Source organism: Notothenia rossii (assembly GCF_949606895.1).
Source record: "Notothenia rossii genome assembly, chromosome: 2".
NCBI classification, from domain to species: domain Eukaryota; kingdom Metazoa; phylum Chordata; class Actinopteri; order Perciformes; family Nototheniidae; genus Notothenia; species Notothenia rossii.
The window spans coordinates 77,614,556-77,642,177 of record NC_136904.1 but is presented as its reverse complement, the minus strand read 5'-3'; the positions used below and the strand labels follow the sequence as shown (position 1 = coordinate 77,642,177).

At 40.8% G+C, this 27,622-nt stretch overlaps 1 protein-coding gene across 7 annotated transcripts in view; it reads left to right on the top strand.

The window, feature by feature from the left end:
* The window catches only part of dip2a (disco-interacting protein 2 homolog A), an 82,869-nt gene extending 55,529 nt beyond the window's left edge, over positions 1-27,340 (top strand). For 2 of the 7 annotated variants that reach the window (XM_079663814.1, XM_079663816.1), the window contains 34 exons: positions 929-1,066; positions 2,216-2,257; positions 4,731-4,850; positions 6,126-6,323; positions 6,542-6,633; positions 8,043-8,153; positions 9,127-9,250; positions 9,335-9,444; positions 10,047-10,149; positions 10,732-10,796; positions 11,114-11,207; positions 11,828-11,947; positions 12,257-12,371; positions 12,898-13,037; positions 13,572-13,708; positions 13,836-13,916; positions 14,155-14,282; positions 14,377-14,491; positions 15,178-15,379; positions 15,489-15,598; positions 15,971-16,051; positions 16,583-16,700; positions 16,912-17,033; positions 17,355-17,466; positions 17,608-17,717; positions 20,401-20,531; positions 20,629-20,797; positions 21,516-21,686; positions 23,174-23,235; positions 23,463-23,520; positions 23,700-23,774; positions 24,349-24,523; positions 25,122-25,245; positions 25,434-27,340. In XM_079663814.1, coding sequence (XP_079519940.1) covers positions 929-1,066; positions 2,216-2,257; positions 4,731-4,850; positions 6,126-6,323; positions 6,542-6,633; positions 8,043-8,153; positions 9,127-9,250; positions 9,335-9,444; positions 10,047-10,149; positions 10,732-10,796; positions 11,114-11,207; positions 11,828-11,947; positions 12,257-12,371; positions 12,898-13,037; positions 13,572-13,708; positions 13,836-13,916; positions 14,155-14,282; positions 14,377-14,491; positions 15,178-15,379; positions 15,489-15,598; positions 15,971-16,051; positions 16,583-16,700; positions 16,912-17,033; positions 17,355-17,466; positions 17,608-17,717; positions 20,401-20,531; positions 20,629-20,797; positions 21,516-21,686; positions 23,174-23,235; positions 23,463-23,520; positions 23,700-23,774; positions 24,349-24,523; positions 25,122-25,245; positions 25,434-25,686 — 4,106 coding nt within the window. In that variant the 3' untranslated portion in view covers positions 25,687-27,340. The remainder of the gene's footprint in view (positions 1-928; positions 1,067-2,215; positions 2,258-4,730; positions 4,851-6,125; positions 6,324-6,541; positions 6,634-8,042; positions 8,154-9,126; positions 9,251-9,334; positions 9,445-10,046; positions 10,150-10,731; positions 10,797-11,113; positions 11,208-11,827; positions 11,948-12,256; positions 12,372-12,897; positions 13,038-13,571; positions 13,709-13,835; positions 13,917-14,154; positions 14,283-14,376; positions 14,492-15,177; positions 15,380-15,488; positions 15,599-15,970; positions 16,052-16,582; positions 16,701-16,911; positions 17,034-17,354; positions 17,467-17,607; positions 17,718-20,400; positions 20,532-20,628; positions 20,798-21,515; positions 21,687-23,173; positions 23,236-23,462; positions 23,521-23,699; positions 23,775-24,348; positions 24,524-25,121; positions 25,246-25,433) is intronic. The other 5 variants (XM_079663819.1, XM_079663820.1, XM_079663815.1 and 2 more) reach the window with 4 other exon arrangements.
* Positions 27,341-27,622: the final 282 nt, after the last annotated feature.

Sequence of the window (27,622 nt, the reverse complement as noted above, 5' to 3'; positions counted from 1 at the left end):
TATCTGACTAATGAGACTCACCGGATTCATCTCCATACGTCTCTCAAACAGCAGCAAAGTGAAATGGTGTCTTGCTCGTGTGTGTTGATGTGTGTGTGCTGGCAGACGATACTATTAGGATGGAGCTGTCTGATTTCTGTCCAGCCTGTCCCCCCCTCAAGGTTGCTGTCATAAAGTAGAAGCAGTGACTGGTGCTGAATGTGGCTGTAAATAAATCTCCTCTATTATCCTGTCCCCTGACCCCTCAAACTCTGTCTGTCATTCACTTCAGCTATAAACAATGACTAGTAGGCCATCATCACACGCTTTGAAATCATTCATTTGTGTTGTGCTAATATATACAGTCAATATAGTACACATAAAAGGCATTACATTCTTCAAAGGGAACCTCAGCCCGTACATCACCATTTTCTTTTTTTGTCTGGGTCCAACAACACTGCTACCATAGCCCTTCAGAAAACGTTTACTTTATAAACCCCCTTTTCTTTTGCCAATGTAGAATTTTCAAGTGATTTCTATAAGAGTCACTCACTTGGTTTAAATAAGTTACAAGGTAAATTATGTAATTAATGGAAACCATTGTGAGGCAAACTTTTTATAATTTACCACTAACGGCAACAAATGGAAGCCTTAGCCTATTAATCAAACTAAACAGGCATCTTGTTGCCATGGATACATTCCTTACTGAGGGTAATTAATCTGCTGATTAGAAGCCATTTTTTCATTAGCATGGCATAAGTGAAATTCTTGTTAAAGGTCTTCTGCAGGTAAAGACTACCGTACTTTGAGAAGACATTAAGCCTCCTTATCAAATCCCCAAGTTTTTGGATCAGTTTATTTGCTCCTAAAGCAGATTTCTATATATTAGAGCTAGCCTAAGTAGGCCTGGAGTTTGCCCTTTTAACCCCCGACGCCCCACTCATCACAGATAACCACTCAGCGCCCCCCGATGTGACGGGGCTGTTGGAGCGCTCCTCGCTTCATGCAGAGCGGCCCCAGGTGGCCTCGGTGCGGGGCATTTCCCGGGGCAACAACCACCACACCAGCGTCATGGAGACCGCAGATGGTGAGTTTCTGACTCACACTCACACAAACACACAGAGAAACACACAGCAACACACACAGAAACGCACTCATGTCCCTTTCTCCCCTGCTGTCTTCCCCTCTGTCTTCCTCTTAGTCAGTCTGCCTCTCAGACTGGCACAAGCTGCTGACTGACCCTCTTGTGTTGCCATGGTAACACTGCACCTCTCCAACCCCTTCCAAAAAGAAAATATGTCTTCTACCCAATGCCTAATAGACATAGACACTACCAAAACACAATTGTTTCACTTGAGTCCTAAAAGTGTCAGGTCTAAGAGTCAGAGTTGTAAACCAAATGATCAGTGGTGATTCAATTTTTTTCATATTATTTGTCAATCAGTGCATAAAATGAACAGCTTATCACAACATTTCTTATTCAATATTCTCAAGACACACTCTTGTATCCACAAAATATATTGCCAGTTGTTTCAGAAGCTGTACAGACGTGTAACCAGTGAAATCACTATGAGGATGTGTCATAACTAGTTATTTTCTCTCAGTATTATTTCTACTTTTCTCATTCATCAGTTATATAGTATGTTTGAACAGTGATTTGCATAGCGTTAATTGTCCTCAGAGAGTTACCATGGAGGACAATCCCTTTTGAGAAGTCATTAAAAGCAGCTCCAATGTGTTCCTGCTCTCTCCATCTCCATTCTTTCAACATCAGAGCTGAAAGGCTGCTTTGAATGAATAGCCAATGTATAAAATAAGCCAGCAGTCTGAAAACTGGAACATTAACTTCCTGCCATCCATCTTCTGTCATTAAGAATGTGTGCGTTGGCTGCGTTTTCAGTGCAAATAAATGCTGAACCATCCCACCCTGCTGACATAAAGGGGAAGAGAGTGTTTAAAGATGTAAACAGTGTCATTGGTATCCCTTCTGTTCGGCTGTGCGGTTTTCAAGATGTTTCAAACCCACGTTGCTTATGCAAGTTTTCACACATCATATGAATAAATAAATCGTATTTGTTGTTCTGGTGCAACAACAACAACAACAACAATATTTGTCTTAGAGTCTTATAAGCCTGCTCTCACTTACGTCTGGCAGTTGGTTGATTTCTCTATCGCACACTCACACACAAAGTTAGCAGGACTGTTTCGTTGACATCCTGATGTGTCTCTCCTCCAGGCTGTGAGTGGCGAAGTGAAGGATCCCTCACTTTAATGGATGGTATTTATAACAGTTCTTCTAACTCTATGGCAGTCTTCTATATGTGCACTCTGCTGTGTGTGCGCATGTATGTCTGTGTGTGTTCCTGCCTTCGCTTCCATTGTCAGGTCTAACACTTGTCTAAACGTGTGTTTCCCAAAATATATGTAGAGCTACAGTCTTATGATTGTTTGTGTAATAAAGTGTGTTACGGCTTTAGCATTGATAGCATCTACAAGTCTATGCTCTTAAAATTGGTAATGATAAAGCAGACTGTGAAGAGGCCTTATCCATGCCAAATGTAACTATTCAGAGTTGTGAATAATTAGCATGTTGACATACTGGTTTCTGCGTTCACACTTACACTTCAGTCAGTTTGTTATTCTCACTACTGTGACACAAGCCTATTAGCCTGTAGCCACAGGGAGGGTTCTTTGATGGCAGCCGTCTAGCACTGTTGCCATTTTAACAAATAGTTGGGTGTGGAAAACATACCACACAGTAACTTTGGGTCGATCTGGATTTAGAAAGTGGCACTATAAGTGTGGTTTTCTTGCTGGAGCATGTTTGTCCAAAACAAACCACTTATCCAAGTCTCAAGTATTGTCTTTGTATGAAAAGTATGATATTCAGCTTTGCCTTCAATGTTGGGCAAAAACTAGGAAAAACACAGAACAAGCGCTGGGTGACACGTTCCTTCATTATGATATAAATACTTGCTTTTGCTGTTAATTCTCAGTATAGCACCAAATGTTTATTAATCCATGGCTGAAAACAGTCCCCAACAAATGCCCTGCTGTGTTAGTTAATGACTTAGTGACAATGAAAGAATAAATTGTCAACTGTTTTTACATAATTGCAACATCAGTAGGAACAAATGAGCTTGTGGCTTAGAGCCAAATTCAGGGTGAGCAGGTTGTAAAATATTTAAACATGGACCAACCATTGTTGGTTTGGGTCTTTCCATGGGATTTGTAAACAAAAGAAAAGGTAGAATAAGGCCATTCTTGCTTTTTTATGCAAAGAAGTGGTGTGTCATTTTTTCCAAAGGCCAGTGCTTGCTTTAGTAATTTAATGTTGTGGGTGGATAAATGATGATATTTTAAATGTAGTCATCATCATAAGAGGTTCCTGGTTGGCTGTTATATTAACGATCATGGCACCTGAGTGGGTGGGGTTCAGGGCCCTCAGATGTTGTCCTGTGTGTCTGGGGCTTTCTAATTGGCCCATCAGGTGCAGACCTGACCCCCCACATGTCTATTCCCAGTACATCTGTCCCTGCATGAGGAGGCAGAGTGTGTCTGAGCCAGGCTTATTATTGTAAGATAGATCAGGCACGCTGCATGCAGCTGTAGCCTTCGTCTCCTGTGGCTGTCTGGAATGTCTGACAGACCACCTCTCCCAAACTAAGTATGAATTCAGATGGAGGAAATGATGTCCAGTGATGACTATAGGTTGCACGTCCATGTCTAAAAATGTGAAGGATATCTAACAGAACACTGCCTCGTGTGTTGTTTCGCTCCTGTCCTGCTTATTTATTAGGTTTTTATGTCTTTATAAAGCTCCATGTCTCTGCGATTATTGCTTTTGACTCAGTGTTGCATTTATGTTGTGGTTCAGCAGTTTGAACCTACTCATCAAATAACTTGCATATTTTGATAAAACTGGGGTAAAGTTAAGGGCTGCATCCAAAAATTACTTTAATTTTTGGTTAATCTGCTGATTATTATTTTTGATTAATTGTTTGATCTGGTCCGTTCCAAGGTGTTGTCTTTACATCGCTTGTTGGTCAGTCTATATCCCCATAGATATATTCACTTTAACATCAGTATCGCAATAAATACAATTTCTATATGTATAATATAAAACTGAGAAATGTTGATAATTAAAAAGCCTGAAAACAGCACTTTTCACCTTCGCAAGGAAAGTTATTCTATTTAATAAGTAATTAACCACATACTTGGATTGAATAATTTCTTTCAATTCTACTAAAGTTGGATTTAGCCTCCCACATTAAGAATTTTATAGAGCGATTTGAAACACACACCTTTAGAGACACCTCATGAGTCACTTACTGCAAGGAGGACATCTTCGTTGCTAGGCAGCAGGCTAGGAGGCGCCTTACTTTGTGATTTATCGCCTGTTAGTTTTGTCTGTGATTCTAGAAAGTATCGAGACTGAAAGACTGTAACCTTTGACCTCCAGGTGACTGTAGAGAACCTCGAGGTCCACTGTTTTGTTGTCTTGGTACGATGTGAGTGACAGCTGGTGGTCCTGTATGTCACATCAGAGCACATCACTGAACTTTTCTCTTTTCTTTTGCTGTCTTCCCTCATCCATTTCCTTTCCCACACTTTATCCATCCATCAATCAATATATCTTTTCTATCTATTTCCGCTCCTCTTCATGTCTGCATTTCTCTCCATATCCTTTTCTCGCCATGTTTATTCCCCCCTACACTTTTCTTTTATTCCTCTCCAATCTAATTGTGTAGGTGTTCCAGTCAACAGTCGCGTCTCCTCCAAAATCCAGCAGCTGCTCAACACTCTGAAGAGACCAAAACGACCGCCGCTGCGAGAGTTCTTTGTCGACGACTTTGAGGAGCTTTTGGATGGTAAGCCGGCCTGAAAGCAATTACATTGCTTCTATTAAATCAATAAATCATGAAATATAGCACCCATCTTTCTGTGGTGTGATCGGCATACTGATCTGGACTTCAGCAGTTAAAAGCTGCATTTGATCAAAACACTCTTCAGTTAGAGAGCCACACGGGCTTAAAGATGTTGTCTAATTTATTTGTAGCTCTCAGTGGTGTTTTCCTGCTTTAATAATGTAATTTATTTCTTGTTGCAGCCGAGATAGAAATATGATATTGTCCAAATCACGCCTGTTAAATAAACAGTTAAGATACACTTTTAGGTCTGTGGTTGTTATTTTGTCAAGGGTGAAGCTGAGACCACCAGGTGTGCTAAGGGAGTGGTTAGGTAACACACACACACACACACACACACACACACACACACACACACACACACACACACACACACACACACACACACACACACACACACACACACACACACACACACACACACACACACACACACACACACACACACACACACACACACACACACACACACACACACACACACACACACACACAAACACAACCCGGACGTGCCCTCTCTCACCATTTCCTCCATTCCAGCCAGGGTTTTGGGTGGTGCTCTGCCAGGCTGAGTAAACACTGTAAAAATGAATAAGCGACAGGAATAGTAATGCAACAGCAGGTAATTGTATAGCCTTCCTGATGTTGGCACAGGGAGTGTGGCATGGCAAGACTCGGTGGTCTGCTTGATGCGAGCAGAAAAAAAGAGAGCAGAAATGTTGGCAGGCCTAACACTATCTGTACCTGATTGAGGTGTTTGCCAGCTCAGTTAAGCAGTTCTGAATTCCACTTACCAGAGCGTTAAGAGCGAGGATAGTGATGGAGAGATCAAAAGTGAGTAGGTTGCTGGTCGCATGAAGAGAGGGGAGGTAAAGGATGAAGGGAGTTACGGCTTATTGAAAGGCAAAGGTTTCTCTACGTTTTTCAGGATTTGGAATCTAAGGCAGCTAAGACAGATAAGAACAGATCTCAGCTCAATTTTAATCCTCCAGCTTTCCTCTCCCATCGTTCCATGTCGCTGTCATTCAATCCCGATACTCGTTTTATTACCCTTCAAGGAATACATCACCTACGAAATAAACTTTTTTTCTCAGTTACTCAATTCAATTTATCTTGAATTTAGGAAGAACACTTTAACTTTTTCTTTGTAATGTAATGTAACAAATACATTGAACCACCCTCACACCGATGCCCCTTTTTCTCTTGCTTCCATTGCAGTCCAGCAATCAGATCCCAACCAGCCGAGACCAGAGGGCCAGCACATGAGTCCCCTGGAAGGAGAGCCTCTGGAGGTGGTAAACAACTGGCCTCCCTCCTTACCAGCAGCCTTACAGCGATGGGGCACCACTCATCCCAAAAGCCCCTGTCTTACAGCACTCGACAATGCTGGCAAGCCTGTCTACACGCTCACCTATGGTAGGTATAACCTGTGAGTGATGGGCTCAGAATCTACTATATTATCCCATGTTGAAATCTGTCTGTGTGAGTTTTTATTCACACAAATAATGGACAAGGATGCGTCTGTATCTACATACATTATTTTGTAATCATTCTCAGTTATTGTGTATGTTTTTGTGTGGGTCCCGGGGTTGTTAAATGAACTTAAATATTTGACACTGTATTCACCTGTGTAGGTAAACTATGGACCAGAAGTCAGAAGCTGGCCTACACACTTCTCAACAAGTTGAGCACCAGAAATGAGCCTTTGCTCATGCCAGGAGACAGAGTGAGTCATGATGTGAAACGTTGCTCAATGCTGGAAGGTGGAATGTTATACTGTATATTTCATTGCAATTTAAAGCATTTTGCTGAGGCTCGTAAAATGATTTTCAGCAACTGTATTTCCTTTGAGTATTATTATTAATAATACAAATTAGTAAATGTTGATGGCTAGTCATTAAGCCACGAACATATTATGATCTAGTCAGCCTACTTGGAATCTTTATGTTTTTGATTGCTCCCTTGCAGAAGACTGCGTGTCACTGCTCAATTTCCATCGAATGAGTTCTAATTCGTTTTTATGTCTTTACATTAAACAATACTACAACTTGATTTCTTGTGAGGGGAATCAACTGTTGATTTCACGTCTTGTTAATAATTTAAACTACACACTATGCCCCTTTCCTTACATACAGTTGCAAGAAAAAGTATGTGAACCCTTTGGAATTACCTGGATTTCTCCATAAGTTGGTCATAAAATGTGTTCTGATCTGCACGTTTGAAGTTTGCAAAAGAGCACCTGGATGTTCCACAGCACTACTGGCAAAATATTCTGTGGACAGATGAAACCAAAGTTGAGTTGTTTGGAAGGAACACACAACGCTATGTGTGGAGAAAAAAAGGCACACCACACCAACATCAAAACCTCATCCCAACTGTGAAGTATGGTGGAGGAGCATCATGGTTTGGGGCTGCTTTGCTGCCTCAGGGCCTGGACAGATTGCCATCATCGACGGAAAAATGAATTCTCAAGTTTATCAAGACATTTTGCTGGAGAACTTAAGTCCATCTGTCCACCAATTGAAGCTCAACAGAAGATGGGTGATGCAACAGGACAACGACCCAAAGCACAGAAGTAAATCAACAACAGAATGGCTTCAACAGAAGAAAATAGGCCTTCTGGAGTGGCCCAGTCAGAGTCCTGACCTCAACCCAATTGAGATGCTGTGGCATGACCTCAAGAGAGCGATTCACACCAGACATCCCAAGAATATTGCTGAACTGAAACAGTTTTGTAAAGAGGAATGGTCCAAAATTCCTCCTGACCGTTGTGCAGGTCTGATATGCAACTATAGGAAACGTTTGGTTGAGGTTATTGCTGCCAAAGGAGGGTCAACCAGTTATTAAATCCAAGGGTTCACATACTTTTTCCACCCTGCACTCTGAATGTTTACATGGTGTGTTCAATAAAAACATAAAAACATATAGTTGTTTGTATGGTTTTAGCTTAAGCAGACTGTGTTTGTCTATTGTTGTGACTTAGATGAAGATCAGAACACATTTTATGACCAATTTATGCAGAAATCCAGGTAGTTCCAAAGGGTTCACATACCTTTTCTTGCAACTGTACTTTAAATTAAACACAAACTGCATAACATGGTACCATAACATCTCCTGTCTGTGATGCGTCTGTAGGTTGCACTGGTTTTCCCCAACAACGACCCTGTGATGTTCATGGTGGCCTTCTACGGATGTATCCTAGCAGAGTTGGTACCTGTGCCTATCGAAGTGCCGCTGACCAGAAAGGTAAAAGCAAATAAAATGTCCTGGGAATGTTGTCAACTTTAAAAAACATGTGCTGCTCTACATAACCAGGGAAGAGCATTAGTGACCCCTGCTGGTCATTTAGCCCTCTAAATGAGTCATTCAAAGGATATGCACAGTTGTTGCTGATTTATTCTAATATCCCAGAATATCTGTCTCTCCCCAAAAACCAAATGCCTTTTTAGTAATGAGTTGCATAATCACAACCCCAGCGGCATTACCTTTAATTGTTCTAATTATGTTCTGGTGATGCATTGCAGTTTCAAACCCGTCCATCAACTGAAAATGAACCAAATCTTGCCACTCGTTACACAGGCTGAATACTAATGCCTGTTCTTATTTGCCCTTCATGAGTACGCTGTTGGAAGACGCTGTGCTGTAATTAATGAGATTTGAGTGAGGTGAAATTATGTGTAATGCCAGTCAAAACATTAGATCACAGGCCAATTGTTCTCACCCCTCCCTAGCTCACTCTGCCAACTCACATTTTTCCAACCTCACTCTTTTAATCCTTCTTTCTTTTTCTGTGTGTTTTCCCCACTCCCACTCTCTCCATCTTACATTTGTTCTTGCTTTTCTGCACAGTATGCTTTGCTCTGCCAAGTTTAGCTGTCAGCTAATTTGCACAGCCGATCAAATATGATTGAGTGTGTGTCTGATCGCCGGCTTCTTTCCCGCAACGATTGGGCTTTGATGCTCCGCAGTACACTTTTTAATAGTGATTGGCCGTCACTCTGCTTTCTGACCTGCTGCTTCTTTGATGTACCACGCTCTGAAGTTTCTTCGTTCGTTGTCCTTCTTAAGCTCCTTGTTACAATTCCCACATGAGCTCCTCCTTCTCAAAGTTGACATGTTCTGAATTGTTTCTCAACAGTTGATTGTTGTGTAACTGACACTGTTTACCAAAGTTTCAGCCAGTGTGAACTTCAGCTTTTCATCCTTATTTGAATTATAGGATGCAGGAAGTCAACAGATCGGCTTTCTGTTAGGCAGCTGTGGCGTCACGTTGGCTCTGACCACTGATGCTTGTCAGAAAGGCTTGCCAAAAGCACAGACAGGGGAGGTTGCCACTTTCAAAGGTAAAATCTGATTCATCTTTTTATTTTTGACACTCTGTATATTTACCTTCAGTTTGAACCGACTTTATGTCTCCTGCTCTGCAGGATGGCCTCGGTTGCTCTGGTTTGTGACGGATGGAAAACATGTTGTGAAGCCTCCTAAAGACTGGCATCCTCCAATACGGGAAGCCAGTAATGACATAGCCTACATAGAGGTAAGTGTAGTTTACTGATTTGACCAATAAAGCTAGTTAAGATGTATGACGTTGTATGCATATTCTACGTTTTTTAACCCTTGACTCATAAGTGGGTCTTTTTTGAACCGGTGAGGTGGTTTTCTTAGAGTATCTTTGTAATTACATTTTTTTTTTATCATTTCATATTCCAGCTATTCCTCAAAAAACATGTTTTGGATATCATGCCATTCAAATGTTTACTTTACATTTTATACATTCTAAGAAATTTTAGTTTTTGTATCACTACCCCAAGCTTCCATAAGTGGGTCAAAAATGACCCGCATGCATTTTCTATGGAATTTTTTTCGAAATGTAAAAATTGTAAAATTCTAAGTAGTGAACAATTAAATATAAAATATTTCTAGTGTGAACCTAAATATAATACTAAATATTATACAAGTTATTTTTCTTAACCAAAATGACAAAAATGCCATAAAAAGACATTATTCTAATACGGGTCGTTTTTAACCCACTTATGGAAGAGTGTAGGGTCCAGTCACTCGTGCATCTAAGGGTTAAGATCGTTTTAGGTACAAATCACTGATTTTAGCTGTTGGCTGTTCCCTGTTTCTAACATCCAGTATAAAACCAGCAAGGAGGGAAGCACCATGGGGATTACAGTGTCAAATGCAGCCATGCTGGCTCACTGTCACGCCCTCACACAGGCCTGCGGCTACACTGAAGGTGAGGAGGACACATCCAATTACCTCTCAAGTACCCATACTTCCTTTCACCCTGCGTTTTTCTCCATCATTTATTCATTCTCCTGACATGGAGAAGAGCATTACTTCAGCTCGGCAAGACACAGAAAAGAAGAACAGACACCATATCCAGATTTAGCAATGAGAAATCTGTAGCACCAAAAAAGTATTCATTCAAGGAAGTGCTATGTTGTTATTTATAACCCAGGTTAGATAACACAGAGAACATTCATAGGATAATCTATGATGTTATAGTATTACAGATCCAATCAGAGGGTAACTACAGTCTAGTTTAATAAATGCAACTGCTCTGAGAATGTAAGGCACTTCCTCTCCTCTGGTGTCCCAGTTTTTCCTTAAATAACTGCACCAGTTTTCTGTAACTTAGTTTGGTGCTTCAACAAATCCAAAAGTGCTAAAATCTGGATTTTATTCATCTTTTATTAAGCTTGTTTGTTTGTGTAAAAGTAATGGAATCATGTGTGATTGCGCTAGGGAAGAAAATGAATGTTAGATTAAATGTCTCAAACGCTAATATTGGCAAAATCTCCTTTGTGATTTGCAGCCGAGACCATAACTAACGTCCTGGACTTCAAGAGAGAAGGAGGATTATGGCATGGTGTTCTTACTGTGAGTGGTTTTAAGGGTTAAATAATCGAAAATATACATCCGTGCTCAGATTGCTGATATCAAAATTGGATTTATCTCACCGCCATTTTTCCTATAAACATTACAACTAATAACTTCCTGATGAGGAAAGTTTTGTCCCATAACAAAAGAGTTTAAAACCTTTAAAAATGTTCATGCATACCCAATTCAGCCTGGTTTCAAACATGCAGTGGAATCTTATTACATTTATCTTTTGAACGAATTACATTAATCATGTGATAAAGTTAACTTCTGACATATTTTGATTATTATGCGACGCTTGTCTGTTTTCATGGCAGAGTGTCATGAATCGGATGCACGTGATCAGCATTCCTTACTCTCTGATGAAAGTCAACCCACTTTCCTGGATACAGAAGGTCCACATATACAAAGGTGAGGGTCCATACTCGTTGACATTTGTCCCTTTTCACCTTTCCTGCTGCATCTTAGCCCTATAAACAGGGATTTAATATAGGATAAACTGTTACCTAATTGTATCTAATTGAAGGGTAAAGCCATGTATGTGTTGCATTCAGTAGAGAATGTTCTGCCACCTATTGTAGTGCATTGTATCTTACTTAGCACATACATCTTAACAGGTTTTTTATGAGAAATGTCAGAGAAAAACTCTTTGGTAGCTGGCAGTTTACCCATCATTAAGTTAATGTTAGTATGTGCGTGAGATTAAAACTGGCGTCCATAAAGAGCTTATTTCTCCTAACAGTTCTGATTTGCACAAGGCATTTGGCAGTGGAGGATAGATGGAAGCAGCCGTTTGTTAGACTCATTGATTGTATTAGCCCAGTGGAGGTCGAGGACAGGAGGCTGAGTTGAATAAAATACATCTACTTTCTAGTCCAAGCTTCGCTGAGTCACCTGTTGGCAACCGACTCAATCCACTCTGCTATTTGCTGTCAGATTTTGTGATCTGTGATTGGCTCTCAAGCTTGTTGACAGACATTTTGATTGGATGACTCTATTGTGAACCTTTGTCTTTGTGTCCCCTTGCACAGCGCGGGTTGCAGTGGTGAAGTCGAGGGACATGCACTGGTCTCTGCTGGCCCAGAGAGATCAGAGAGACATCAGCCTGAGCTCGCTGCGCATGCTAATCGTAGCTGACGGAGCTAACCCATGTGAGTCCATCTGCAGGTTCTCATTTATAAAATATCTCTGTAAAAAGCCTGAAGCCATAAAAGATTATCACTGATTGGTTGGTTTGTGTTTGCCTGTATATCTGTGCGACTGGCTCTGAATATCTATGTGTCTGTGTGTGTGTGTGTGTGTGTGTGTGTGTGTGTGTGTGTGTGTGTGTGTGTGTGTGTGTGTGTGTGTGTGTGTGTGTGTGTGTGTGTGTGTGTGTGTGTGTGTGTGTGTGTGTGTGTGTGTGTGTGTGTGTGTGTGTGTGTGTGTGTGTGTGTGTGTGTGTGTGTGTGTCATCACAGGGTCTATCTCCTCGTGCGACGCCTTCCTCAACGTGTTTCAGGCACGTGGGCTGCGACCTGAGGTGATCTGTCCATGTGCCAGCTCTTCAGAAGCCATGACTGTCGCCATCCGCAGGTGAGCTGCTATTACTGCACTCTATAAGAAAAGGAAAACCACCACCACTTACTGTGTTATACAATCACACCACAGTATGAGATTAGCTGGATACTCCAAGCAAAGGAGGAAGATTTGCACTGCCTGTAAGGATAGGATGTCGGAAAAATGTATAAACATATTGTTTAAAAAAAATGGATAGGATGTCTCAGCTCTTGGCTGATCAGGATGAGAGCTTGACTTAAAAAATATGTTTCAAAAAGGTTATGTATGTGAAAGAGAAAAGCCTTTTTGATAAATATTTGAGAGTGTCTACCAGTTTTACATAGTCGTCATATTCTACCAAAACCATTCACCTCTTTTTAAGGTCTCAGTACTTCTGCAATAGAGACAAAGTACTAAGGCAGAGCTGTATTTCCTGAACTAAGTTAGAACTGGCATGATCAGGAAATGATCGTTACAGATCTCTTTAATTCCATATCCTCCTATGTGTGTCACTGTGTTTAGTAATAAGGAGTGTAACTGTGATTTTGTCTACTCTCTGCAGACCTCCAGAAATGGGTGTTCCTCCTCCAGGAAAGGCGGTGCTGTCTATGGGGGGGCTGAGCCACAGTGTGATCCGTGTGGACACAGAGGAGAAGCTCTCTGTCCTCACAGTGCAGGATGTGGGACAGGTCATGCCCGGAGGTATGATACACTGCGCTGCTTATTAACATGTTGGTGCCGTTGCCGAGGAAGATTCTGAAGATGAAAAGATAATTTTTAATTCACATCACTGTGTGTCCCCGGAAAATGGAGGCAATCAGATAAGACGTGTTAGGATATTAAAAAAAAAAAAGACACAGAAGGGTTCTCACTTCCACTATGTAAATGTTGACATTGAAATTATTAAATGATCTTGTTTGATGGTTTCTTCTGCATCTGTTGGTATGTACCAGCTGATGTTATCAAGGTGTTTATGTAAAAACATGAGGCAAATGCTTATTGTTTATAATATAATACAACATTAAAACAGTATTAAAGAAACTCTCTGACCATAATAAAGCAATTATTTAAAAAAAAAAAAAAACGATTTGCTGGAATAAACTTTACCTAATGATTAACTTAAAACCAAATAACGTTTTCCCAGAGGTTAAGAATGAAGCTATCCAAATAGGAATCTATTTTAATTGATATCTATTGCTCCTAATGCCCCACCCTGTCATCCTTCCCTGTCTCCAGCTCTGGTGTGTGTGGTGCGGGTGGAGGGGACACCCTATCTCTGTCAGACTGACGAGGTGGGAGAGATCTGCATGAGCTCCGGCTGCACGGGCGTAGCTTACTACGGCCTGCCGGGCATGACCAAGAACATCTTTGAGGTTAGTGTCCTATTTATGGAACTGTTCAAATAAACCCACAGTCTAAATGCTTAAATGCACTTCCTCCTTCCACATTTTTTATACTTCATACGCGGATATGTTTGAACTGTATTGTTTCTTTTTACAGACCATCCCAGTTACATCGTCTGGGATTCCCATCAGCGACAGACCCTTTACCAGAACGTCACTGCTGGGCTTTGTGGGGCCGGTTAGTATGATTTATTTTTGGCAGCAAATGCTACTTACGGATAGGTCTGCCTATAACTCAAATAGACCTAATTTGTTATACATCCCCATCATCAATTAGGTAAAGGGTTAGTTCAAAGGGTTAGTTCACTTAAAAAAAGGAATTCTGAAGTCACTGGATGAATACACACTGTACTTTAGATTAAGGTAAATAATCGAGATCCCCATATAAATGCTATGTCTTTTGCGTTTCCCACCAGGACAGCCTTGTGTTTATTGTGGGGAAGATGGATGGGCTGATGGTGGTCAGTGGGCGGAGACACAATGCAGATGATGTGGTGGCCACAGCCCTGGCAGTGGAGCCCATGAAGTTTGTGTACAGGGGAAGGTAAAAGAGGAAGCAAACCCTACATTTCCCAACAGATGTGTCTTCTATCTAAAGACAGCCGTAACAGTGTTCTTTTCTATGCTGTGTGTTCCAGGATAGCAGTGTTCTCTGTGTCCGTGCTGCATGACGAGAGGATCGTTGTTGTCGCGGAGCAGCGGCCGGACGCCTCTGAAGAAGACAGCTTCCAGTGGATGAGCCGAGTCCTTCAGGTGCCCACTCTGCTCTTTTTGACCTCTTATTATCAGATAGACACAGATTACTGAAGGACTATACCTGTGGCTTCACATCTTTTACTTGAATAAGAGCAAATCAGGTCTAATTAGTTAATATTACTCCTTACTAAATGGTTTTACAGCATGTTGCAAGGTTTACATTTTCTTCCTTCAAGTATATCATATTTTGTTTATATATATAAATAGATGACAAATCCTTGAGATACTGTGTGACAGTGAATACATTTTGAATGTCGTAAAAATGGTGGTAAAGGCTGCTATTGATTTGCAACATAAAGATACAAAAACAGTATATCCTTAAAGCAAGCTTCGGAAAATTGGCATTACAAATGTAAAGTGGTCTTAGTTGATGTGGACGAAAACTACACGTCCAATGTTATGGTCACTTTATGTCCCAGTTGTAGGTTTATTTTCTAATCCACACAAGCATATAAAATAGAATGGACTAGAATCAGCTGCAATGACCAATTCAATGTGTACACAAACAAGAAATTGATATAGATATACGGTTAAAAACATGGACAACAAAGCTGAACAAAACATTTGACTACTATGTACACATATATAGAGAAAATCTCAAATCTAAAAACAAGAATAACATCCCCTAAGGTGTTCACTGAAGCTAAAACTTGACTTTTTGTGTATTTCCTGTCTGTTTCCAGGCCATAGACAGCATCCACCAGGTGGGGGTGTACTGCTTGGCTCTGGTGCCGGCCAACACGCTTCCCAAGGCTCCGCTGGGGGGCATCCACATATCTGAGACCAAACAGCGCTTCCTGGAGGGCGCCCTGCACCCCTGCAACGTCCTCATGTGTCCTCACACATGTGTCACCAACCTGCCCAAGCCAAGACAAAAACAGCCAGGTAGATTGTCCAGCATGCATCTCATAAATTGATTTACATTTCTTGGTGTTCATATTTATGTCCTATTGAATGTGAGAGCTGACCTCCCTGAATGTGTTGTGTTGGACAGAGGTCGGTCCTGCTTCTATGATAGTGGGTAACCTGGTGGCAGGCAAGAGGATAGCACAGGCCTGTGGGAGAGACGTGGGCCAACTGGAGGACAATGACCAGGCACGTAAGGTAGTCATCCTCATTTCATCCTCTCATCACCTGCACACACACACAGGTGAGCATACATACAGGAGGGCGAGGAATCTGAAACACAAACAGCTGATGGAGAGGACTTCCCGCTGCTGGAGCTATCTGATAAAACAACTGTAGCATCATTTAGATTTCCCTTCCAGCATGTATTACATCCATTACTCTTCCTTATCACATATACTGTAGCCCATCACGTCTGTCATCCTTTCCTTACAAAAACCCACACTGTGCCACCATGCTCCATTAATTCTACATTGTTTGTGCAGAGATTCATCATGGTCTCAGTTTCTGTCCGTCAGTGTTCTGTCTCATTTCTCTGGAGTTAAACTGTTGTGTCTCTCTCCCCTTTAGTTCCTGTACATACAGGACGTGCTGCAATGGAGAGCTCAGGCCACTCCAGACCATCCTCTGTTCCTAGTTCTCAATGCTAAGGTACTGCCCTTTTCATCATGTATATAAAACTTAGTTTTACCATCGCAATTACTGTTCATTTCTTGTAAATACACTTAGAAACTGTTAACTGATAAACATTAGAAACATCTCTTTTGGCGGATTAAGGTTTTTTTAATGAGTGATGAATCATGGCACTTTATTGCAGTGATGTCATTTTCCCAAAAATAATGATAATATTTATTAATAATAATGGGATTTGTATAGCGCTTTTCCTAATTTTCAAAGATGCTTTACATAAAATCAGAACAGAAACAATACAAAGAAAACAAAAAAATATAAACAGTAGTCCTAATACAAGTGTGGAGTAAAATGGGAGGGGTTTGTTGATCAGAGTTTGAAAGCTAGAGTTTGATAATTAATGAAGTCTAACATATTGGTTTGCATCACGCGCAGAAGAAAACTTTTTTTTCAAACTAAAATCTCTGCTTGTTGATTCATCATCTTGAGAATTACAACTTTAATATCTGTTCATTGAGTGTGTGAAATGCATGTTTCTTGTGTTCTCTTCAGGGCACGGTGGCGAGCACAGCGACCTGTCTGCAGCTGCACAAGCGGGCAGAGCGGGTGGCCACAGCGCTGATGGGACGCCTCAACACTGGAGATCATGTAGCACTCGTCTACCCCCCAGGTAAGAGCTGCTACTGCTACTATGCTGCTTTTCCTTTGAGTACTGTTCTTAAGCTGGGCCCTGTCTTTTCTTCACTGTTTGAGTCTGTCTATGAATCAAAACCACAACAGAAAAGACTCAATAAATTTCTCAGTATAATTGTAAAGCTTTGATCAACTACTAGGTATAACATTTGGAAATCCGTTTTCTAAGTATTAACATAACTCTGCAGGAATCGACCTGATTGCCACTTTCTATGGCTGCCTGTACGCTGGCTGTGTGCCAGTCACTGTCAGACCCCCCCACCCCCAGAACCTGGCGACCACCCTGCCAACCGTCAAGATGATTGTTGAGGTAACAGAGAATCGTTCAACCTGTATCAAAATGCTTACTTAATCCATTACAAGTCATTTTATCCAAAACAACTTACATACACTTTGTTACCATATGGCCATGCCTTCACGACACATTTAAGGTTAAGCATCTTGCACAAGGAAACCTCTACATGTTGACTGCAGGATCACATCCTACAAATTACAATCATTAAACCTGGTGAATGTATGGCTATTGAAACATGAAATAAACTGAATTATATACAAAGTCAGCCCTGCTCCATTTTGGGGCTTAAATTATGTAAATAGTAAGTAGTAATACTGTTGTATCTCTGTGTTAAAGGTCAGTAAATCGGTGTGTATCCTAACCAGTCAAGCAATAATGAAGCTGCTGAAATCCAAAGAGGCTGCGGCTGCCGTGGACATCAAGAGCTGGCCCATGGTGTTGGACACAGGTGAATTATTCATACATACACAACACAATTTATGTGCTCATGTTGCCACCAGAGTGTAGATATTTGATTTGAAAAAAATGGTCTGTGATTTCAGTACTCTTTTTTAAAAACATTTCACCTCTCCTTCTGTTCATCCTCCAGATGATCTGCCCAGGAAGAAGACTCCCCAGATGTACAAGCCCCCGACCCCAGAGATGTTGGCCTACCTGGACTTCAGTGTGTCAACAACAGGCATCTTAGCAGGCGTCAAAGTATGTTACATTTGGAAAGAGTCGCTTGAGTAATCTGGATTTAGTTTTTGAATGGGGTTGTGTGAGAAACTTATCCAAAAGTAGGGTTTTCACTGCAGCAGATGAAGGTCGGCACACCCCCACTTTAAAGTAACAGACTCAAGTACCAGCACTGCATATAAAATACACTGCAAAAACAGCCCTTCCAAAAACAAGCAAAATATTCTTGAATCAAGTCAGATTTTCCTGTATCAAGCAAACAAATCTGCCAATGGGGTGAGCCAAATTTGCTTGGCTAGAATTCTTAAAACTAGAATTAAAATCTACCTACTGAAAGAACGTAATGGGCCTTGAAACTAGACAAAAATGAAAAATGTAAGCACATTTAGCTTATTACAAGCAATGATTCCTGCATTATTTAAGAAAGAATAATGTAAAATTATTGTTTTGGTTGAGTTGACTAAGAATGTATTTCTTAAATTAAGATTTATAATGAGCAAAGAAAGTTTACAATATGAGTCATTGGCTTTAATTGACAAAATATATTAGTGACTTTGTCTTAAACTTAGAATGTAAATCTTAAATTAAAGGGGACCTATCATGCAAAATGCACTCTTGTACGTCTTTTATACATGAATATGTGTCCCCGGTGTGTCAGGGAACTCACCAAGTGTCAGAAAATACAACCCTCTCTCTTTTCCTCTATACCCAAATCTGTAAAAACGGGGCTGCAACGGATCTGATACAGACTGATCCAGATTTGAATTATTTTCTACGTCACAAAAGGGGTGCTCCGCTTAGTGGTCAATTCTCCACCTATCAGGGGAATGAGAGGTTGGGCCACGGCCGGTCATTGGAGTAGCATGAAGCTGCAGCGTCGGAGGCTGCACTCTCACGACCGCACTCCCACGACCCTAGTTTTTCGTGACACTGCCATCTAGCGAGTAGCTCCCGGGTAGCTGTTATCTTCCCTCCCTTCAATCTAACCCTTCCCTTCCCCCCATCCTAACCCTAACCACTCCCTACCTTTTTATCTAATCCTAATCTTGCTTCCTCCCACCCAAATCTAAACCCCAAAACCTCAATGTTGATATGACGTAATCTAAATGAAATACAGGGTTTTAATTTAAAGCAGTTTTATGCCGAAAAACCCGGAAGTTCACACTAACTATTAACTTAACACTTTTATTCTGAAAATTCTTCATTTCTGGTTAGCATTAGCATGTGGCTAACGTTAAGAAAACTGTGAATTGAAGGTGAAATGACATGTGATGTTGTACACTAAACACACTGGGATTAACAATCATTTATTGACGCTTAAATAACGTTTCATCAGAATTATATATATATTAATAATATAATATGTTACTTTATATATACAGTCTATGGTAAGTACGGCAATGTTGCAAAACAACTAGGGTCGTGGGAGTGCGGTCGTGAGAGTGCGGTCGTGAGAGTGCAGTCTCCGACGCTGCAGCTTCATACAATTGGGCCATTGCCGCTCGAAAGTGCTGGAGACGCTGTAGTACATATGCCAGGACTGTAAGTGGCTCTTTTTCTCCCTCCCCGAGGCAAGCGTTTGCGCCTCCGGCTTTACAACAAATGAATAATGACTCTATATAATCATATGTAAGTCCCCACAGGAGCATTTTGGGGTGAAGTGTCTTGCCCAGGGACATAACGACATGCTGACTGCAGTGGGGTTTGAACCTGTGCTCCCCTGATCAGAACACAAACGCACTAGACCACTGCGCCACACGTCTCCAGTTGTCTCAATGGCAATGTGAATAGACAGCTCTTGACAATGAATAAATGTATATGAAATGTAAAATTGGTGTCATTTCATCAGATTCTTAAATTGAGAAGTTGTTTGATAGTTTATTTCTTAAAATTAAAATGTAATAAGAAAAAGTAAGATATATTTCCTCAAAGTAAGAATACTTTTCTTAAGCAAAACATTCTTAACAATATTATTTGACTTTTTAGACTAAAACATTTGAATTGTTTCCCAGAAACAAGTTTGTTTTACTTTCTTAAAATTCCTTTTTTGCAGTGTAGAAGGTGGACTAAATACAATACATCTTCATTGATTTGCAGACATTAGGTCACATGAGATTGATTTATTGAAAATAAATTAAACTTTTCAATAAAAAAACTGCAGAATTTTCATAAAAATATTAATATAATTTTTTATATTAAACACTCAAATCCAATCACAAAAGGGATGTGTGTTTTTGGCCCAGTGTAGTTATAACATCTGGTATGAATTTATGACACATCAGAAATAAAAAGGAGCAACACTTGTATTATTATTTTTATGGCCTGACTTTCAGTAATATGAGCAAGTGAGCATGGAGGTATTGAAAATGGCACCGTTTTTGAGTCATTTAACTGTAATCGATAGTCCCTGAGTGAAAGTGAGCTTACTGTCATCTGACTGCTGACTCTCTGTGAAAATGAGTAAGGAAACCTGAGCGAATGTGGTTCCTTTTTTCAACTTGAAGCATCTAACTTGGAACTAAAACAGTCAATTCCTACCTAAAAAGTTCATTCATCAAGCAACCATCCACACACTGCTCAGGTGTCCGTCAGTAAAATGATGGATCCCTCGAAGCTCAAGTGGTTGTATTTAAGATGAATTGTACTCAATGATTCAGTATTGACGCTTCATTGGTGTCTCTTTGTGTCACATCCTCTCCTCCAGATGTCTCACGCTGCCACCAGTGCCTTGTGTCGCTCCATCAAACTGCAGTGTGAGCTCTACCCGTCGCGGCAGATCGCCATCTGTCTGGACCCGTACTGCGGTCTGGGCTTCGCTCTCTGGTGCCTGTGCAGGTTAAACAGCAGCTCTAAACAAATCACAGAATGTATTTTTTGTCTCTGTCCTTCGTCTTCCTCATTCCTCTGTCTGCACGTATGTTTCTGGTTTCAGCGTGTACTCGGGCCACCAGTCGATCCTGGTTCCTCCTCTGGAGCTGGAGAGCAACGCGTCTCTGTGGCTGGCCGCAGTCAGCCAGTACAAAGTGCGCGTCACCTTCTGCTCATATTCAGTCATGGAGATGTGCACCAAGGGCCTGGGCTCACAGACAGAAGCACTGCGGGTCAGTTTGTCTCTTCAGGTGTTGAGTTGTGTCCATTTTGAAGGGTTTTCTTTCATTATTCCCCTCCTGGTGGTGCTGTTGCCTGCAGCACTTGTGACTGGGATACTTTTACCAAGCATGTCTGTGGTCTGATAAAAAAGTTATAGATAGATAGATATTTGACTCATCCCAAATCGGTAAATTAGTTTATCACAGCAGAAATGTTGTCAAGCATTACACAAGTTAAACATATTAAAAAGATACAATATATATATGTGTGTCTAAGTAGTAGATACATGTGTACATGTGTAGATATTTGGCATTTAAAACAACCCCTATGTACTCTTTTGTTTTAATTTAATTTGACTAATTTAGTTCTGTATTTAATTTGTCAGGTCTCTAAAGAGATATGATTAGCAAAACTGTACTTTTAATACAATGTGACACCAAGTAAAGAATACAATAAGATACAAATATAGCAACAATAAAATGTATATTCGAAGCAATTATATACAATTTCACAATAGTAGGGACATAAATCACTGGATTCAAAATAATACACAATATGAAGAAATGTTGAATAGATTGAATACTCTACATACAATACACACTCTCAATAAGCTACAGAAATATACTACAGACACATATTGGCTAACCCTAATCCTATTTTACACAATTTATACTTAATTATTATTATGTTTTTGATTTTAATGAGCCAACTTGTATTTCTTCCCTCCAGTTGAGGAACGTGAACCTGTCGTGTGTGCGAACGTGCATGGTGGTCGCAGAGGAGCGGCCCCGCATTGCACTCACTCAATCCTTCTCCAAGATCTTCAAGGACTTGGGGCTCTCGCCACGCGCCGTCAGCACCACCTTCGGCTGCAGGGTGAACGTGGCCATCTGTCTGCAGGTAAGCAGCTGAAGGAGGATGATGATGAGGAGGAGGAGGAAGAGAGAGGTCCAGAGTCTGCGGCGGTCAATGTTTACGTCTGTTCATCGTTTTTTTCCTCCTGTAGCACTTTGATGTCCTTTTCTATTTGTTTCTCCCTATCCCTGTGATTTTGTTCATGTGTGTGTGCATGTGTATCCACTTATATAAGTATATAAATATCTTTATCTGTCCTGCCCTGTCAGTCCAACAGGTTAGGGAAACTGGCTGAGCAGGTAACCGGAGGATAAGAGTTGCTTTTTGCTCTGTGGTCTGTAGCTGTGTGTGTGCGTTTGTTTTTCTTGCATGGTTTTTAAAAATGCCTCCAAACATTTTCTCTTGGTTTTCTTTTTCCTGATGAGCTACGGTTGAACTTTACCGCTATTCATTTCGACCGAGTCTTACCAGCCGGCTCTGAACCAAACCATTGCTTTCTGAGCAGGATATTTGTATTGTGCTTACATTATACCATGAGTGCACGGCATGAACTCTGCCATGATAAAAGTCATTTACAATTACCATTCACACAGCATTAGAAGAAATAATATGAAATATTTAAAAAAATGTCCCCCTATTTTTGACAAACCCAATATTTCAACTTAGTTAGTTTAATTAAAATACCAATTTGTTTTCTTTATATAATGAATAAAGTATTGTTTTGGTGCCTTTTCTTTCACACAGGAAGATATTCAGTGAATGAAGTCACTTATTTGTTTTAATGAAAGAACACGTTGGAGTAACTCCTCGTTACCAAATAGTACGCACAGATTTGCCTCATTAGTTTTATTGGAAGAGCGAACCTGTTGATCAGGTTCATAAAAAGAATGTCTGACAGAAGTTATGAACGCACTCTTAAGTTTTTTGGTTTCTCAGTCTGCTGGTTTGGGATTCATGGAAATCTCTTGATGAGTCTCATTGTCTCCGTGTCTGTCCTTGACCTCAGGGACAACTTCATAATAGAGTGATGGGACCCATAATGCATTGTGACTCGTCCTACATCAGCAATAATGAAACCTTTTAAGCAGAAGGAATCAATGTCTGACAACCACAATCAGTACTGAAAAATGAGGTGGATGGCAGACCGATTGACATTTAATCAAAACAAATGTTGCTCATTTAGAAATCTTCAAACATTGGAGTGCCTTTTTTGTTACAGCAGAAATAAAGAAATGACCTACTTTTAGGCTTCTAATGTACCACAGTAGATTCTCAAAAACATGTTAGACTTGCAAAAAAACGTATAAGATGAATCAGAATGTTCAAGTACTCACACTGTCTTTGTGAGTTTGACCAACTTCCTCACTGTCGTAGTCTGGCTGGTCGGCTTCTGGCTGCAACCCCCCCCCGCTTTGTCAACAGTTGTGTCCTAAGCAGCCTCCACCTCCCCTCCACTCAGGCTACATACAGTACAGCAATACTGTCAGGCTTTTAAGAGTTACATTGATGTCTCACTGCTTGCTTTCCTCCAGGGCACAGCGGGACCCGACCCCACCACTGTTTACGTGGACATGAGAGCGCTGCGTCACGACAGGTAGGGGGCGCCGCTGCAGCTTAAATAACAGGAGTTTTCTTTGAGATATAAACGTGGACATGTTTAGTCAGTCTAATGTGTGGTGTTATTATAATTCTGGTACACATTTTTATAGCAAATGAATACATTCTTCAATCTTGAACGGATTAGTTTTGGCTGTTTTTCCTGCTTTTTTCACATTTGGGGAATAGAATAATAACAAAGAGATTGGTATATGTATCCTTCAGGGTCCGCCTGGTAGAGAGAGGGTCTCCACACAGCCTGCCACTGATGGAGTCTGGGAAGGTACGTGATGTACACATTTATATTTTTCAAATAGATTTAGTTGTATTCTATATGTATGCTCCTTGTCGATGCAGATTTCTACATACACCAGATTCTTGAAATGCACTAAAACAATACAGGTAACTGTGTGCTGCAACATGTTTTCTAAATCTTTGATATATCTCTGTCTGCTGTTCTAGATCCTTCCAGGAGTGAAGGTGATCATTGCCAACACAGAGACTAAAGGACCCTTGGGAGACTCCCACCTAGGAGAGGTAAGTCACAAAGTTACCCTCACCTGTTCCACATGCATTATAAGTGCGCTTACTGCAGAGAACTGACCTCTTAAACGTCATATCAACGAAAACACACATTTCTATAATAAGGGTAATAGATTATAACAACCTTGTTTTACAAGCTAGATTTCTCAAGGAGTTTTAGTGAATTAAGAACACTTTAGACAGGGTAACGAGATGATAGAACAGGTGCCATCCTTTTAAATGAATAAATACATCTTCCTTTTTAAACAGCAGATTGAAGTTTAACTGGATCTTGCACAGAGTTGCATTGAGAGATCTAAAGACAGTTTCCAACAAACAATAAAATAACTAAGAAAAGCTGTGCTCTCACTTCAAAGCCTGTCCTTACACCAGACCTCCACAGCAGATGTATACAACCGTGTGTGTGTGTGTGTGTGTGTGTGTGTGTGTGTGTGTGTGTGTGTGTGTGTGTGTGTGTGTGTGTGTGTGTGTGTGTGTGTGTGTGTGTGTGTGTGTGTGTGTGTGTGTGTGTGTGTGTGTGTGTGTGTGTGTGTGTGTGTGTGTGTGTGTGTGTGTGTGTGTGTCTCAGGTGTGGGTGAGCAGTCCTCACAATGCCACAGGATACTACACAGTTTATGGGGAGGAGGCGCTGCACGCCGACCACTTCAACACCAAGCTGAGCTTCGGAGACACCCAGACGGTGTGGGCGAGGACGGGCTACCTCGGCTTCCTGCGGCGCACCGAGCTGACGGACGCCAGTGGAGGTGAGGATAACAAGCGCTCACTTGTTTAGGTCAAATACAAAAATGCGGTCTGTGTATTTTTTTTTAATAAGTAATATTTGATTTTATTAAGTTAATTAATTATTAATTATTCTTTAGAAGTCAGTTGAAGATAATTTGATGAAATTGGGGTTAATATAAGCATTATATTAAAACTAAAAAAGACAACACTTGTATAAACTTTTAATGCCACTTTAAGAGAAAAAGGGCTCTTGTTTTTAATTAAATAAATAAAAATGCCTTACAGTAGAACAGTTTGCTGATTAGAGCAGCTTAACTTTGAATACTTTTCTATGAAAATACAAAAACACTGTAAAACAAAATACTTTGATTTATTATTTGTACATCAGTTCTAAAGTAAATGTACAATAATAAAATGAATGCAGTTGTTGAGCTTTAACACATTCTAACTTGGTACATTGTGTGTGTGTGTGTGTGTGTGTGTGTGTGTGTGTGTGTGTGTGTGTGTGTGTGTGTGTGTGTGTGTGTGTGTGTGTGTGTGTGTGTGTGTGTGTGTGTGTGTGTGTGTGTGTGTGTGTGTGTGTGTGTGTGTGTGTGTGTGTGTGTGTGTGTGTCTCAGAGCGCCACGACGCCCTCTATGTGGTGGGCTCTCTGGATGAGACCCTGGAGCTGAGGGGAATGAGGTATCACCCAATCGACATCGAGACTTCCGTAATCCGTTCTCACAAGAGCATAGCTGAGTGGTGAGACATTTTCATCACTACTTCATCACTAATCACATCAAATGATGGATTATGTAGTAAGACATTTATCCAGTTAATACTAAAAAATATAAATGAGCAACATCAATTCTGACTAATCTGCCTCTATCCTGTTCTTTCTTTCCCTTTTGCTCTCTTTCCATTTTTCTTTTTGTCTCGCTTTCTCCCAGTGCGGTGTTCACTTGGACCAACCTCCTGGTGGTGGTGGTGGAGCTGGAGGGGTCTGAGCAGGAGGCCCTGGACCTGGTTGCCCTGGTCACCAACGTAGTCCTGGAGGAGCACTACCTCATCGTGGGAGTGGTGGTGGTGGTCGACCCCGGCGTCATCCCCATCAACTCCAGAGGGGAGAAGCAGCGCATGCACCTCAGAGACGGGTTCCTGGCCGACCAGCTGGACCCCATATATGTGGCTTACAACATGTGAGGGTCCCCTCCTCCTCCACGCGGCTCATCACACAACGGGAGTCGGTGTGGCTTCTGTTGAAAGAAAGCGTGCTCCTCTCAGCTCGCAGACAGGGAAACATGAAAGAAAACGTGGATGCAAAATGGAGAGAAATCCCAAGAGAAATGAGATCAACACAAACCTCATGTCAGTTTCTCCCTGCGATTTCTCGCCTTAACAAATAATGTTTTAAAGAGTTTTGAGTATGACAGAGTGTCTGTGTCCTTAAACCCGGGACACATGATAGCAGCAACGTATAACACTACACAGTTCCACTAACCTCATCTACTGTCCGTTTCTATATTTTCATTATTTGTTGTGTTTGCCATACACTAGTGCCATAGACTGACACCATGTTAAGTGTTCGCAGAGCCATTGCAGGCCATATATGATTTTTATAGAAGAAAATCCATCTTACGTACATTGCCGTCTGCCTGAGGTCAACCCGGATTTTAGTGTTCCTGCTCATTTCACATCATGTTGTTAGTATTGCAGTTATTGCTTCATTCATTTCAGCATCAGTTCTTTTAATTTGTGCTGTCAGTAACCGGATGTCTAGAAATACTATGTGGTTGACGCAATGTTGTCCTTTTCTAAATCCAAAAAGTGTAATATAGTTATTGTTTTATCTAAACAAAATGCAATATGAGTGACGTGAATTACTTTGAATGACTGCTGCAGACAGTAAGTGCCCAGCCTTCAGAGTCGTGAGATGGCGAGGAATATAATGGTTGCTTTCCATTAGCAACCTGCCAAATAATATGAATGAAGCCTTAAGTGAATTTTCAGACTCTTTTCCTATCCCAGCTTAACTTAATTTTGTGAAGTTTATCAGCTGTATGATAGGGAGGGGGATATGCAGAAGGAGGTAAGGTATGGTAAATCCTATTGCACCCAAAGTCTTTCATCTTTCTGGCTAATATGAATATACTTGATCGTAGCATCAGCCATAACAAACACACACTCCATAAATATTTTTAAAGTGTCTGTCCCTATTGTCAGTTGTGTTGAATGTGTTTTAAAGCAAAGGACTGGAAGACATTGAAGCCGGTGTTGGTTTCATGCAAAATGTCAAAGCCACATTTCGAGTGCCATAGGGTTGAATGAGAGTTACAAAAGTATTTGTATTGCATGTCTTGATGAAGGCAAGTGTCTAATATGCTCATAACATCTTAACCTCCCACATTGACTTTGTAAAGATTCACTTCACTGTGCGTTGCTTCTTTTCTCTGTGTGATCATCTCCTCAGAAACAGGCTCCTGCCTGCTGTAAGTATGTACAGGTTTTGTGTAAATTATTAATAGATGGAGAAGATGACCACATAACACAAAGACTGAATCTGGTATATGTGAATTTCTCCCTCACAAACAAAAATGATTTGAAACGTGTTCTCATGTGGACACTGAGAAGAGACGTGAAAAGCCTTGTAAACATTTTTATAGTATGGAAGTGGGAGACCAAGCACACTCCTTGCACAAGGAGAAGACAGCGGCGCTCTGGGGACCGCCGAGACGTCACGTCTTCCAGAGCAAACCTTTGTTGTTAACATATGGAAAGATACATTTGTCTGATATATGGTTAGTTGTCATTATTTTCATAACATGATTTCTTAATGAATAAAAAAAAGTGCTTTTAACTTCGAACGCTTGTTTTTACTAGCAACTGATCCTGCAGATGTCCTATCCAATAAAGAATATTCCAAATGTTCTAAAAGGCTACTATTGAAGGTGGAAGTGAACTCTTTTAAGCTCACTGTCAGCTTCTTGAGAAAACGACGCCTACACAGGTGTGTTCAATATCCCAGGTGATTAGCCCCGTTGCCCAGGGTGACGTGGGCAGAGCTAAGAATTTCATGACATCAATTCAATTTACTAATCCTGAGCCAACATGTGACCTGTCTTTTAGTCTGTTTGAAAAA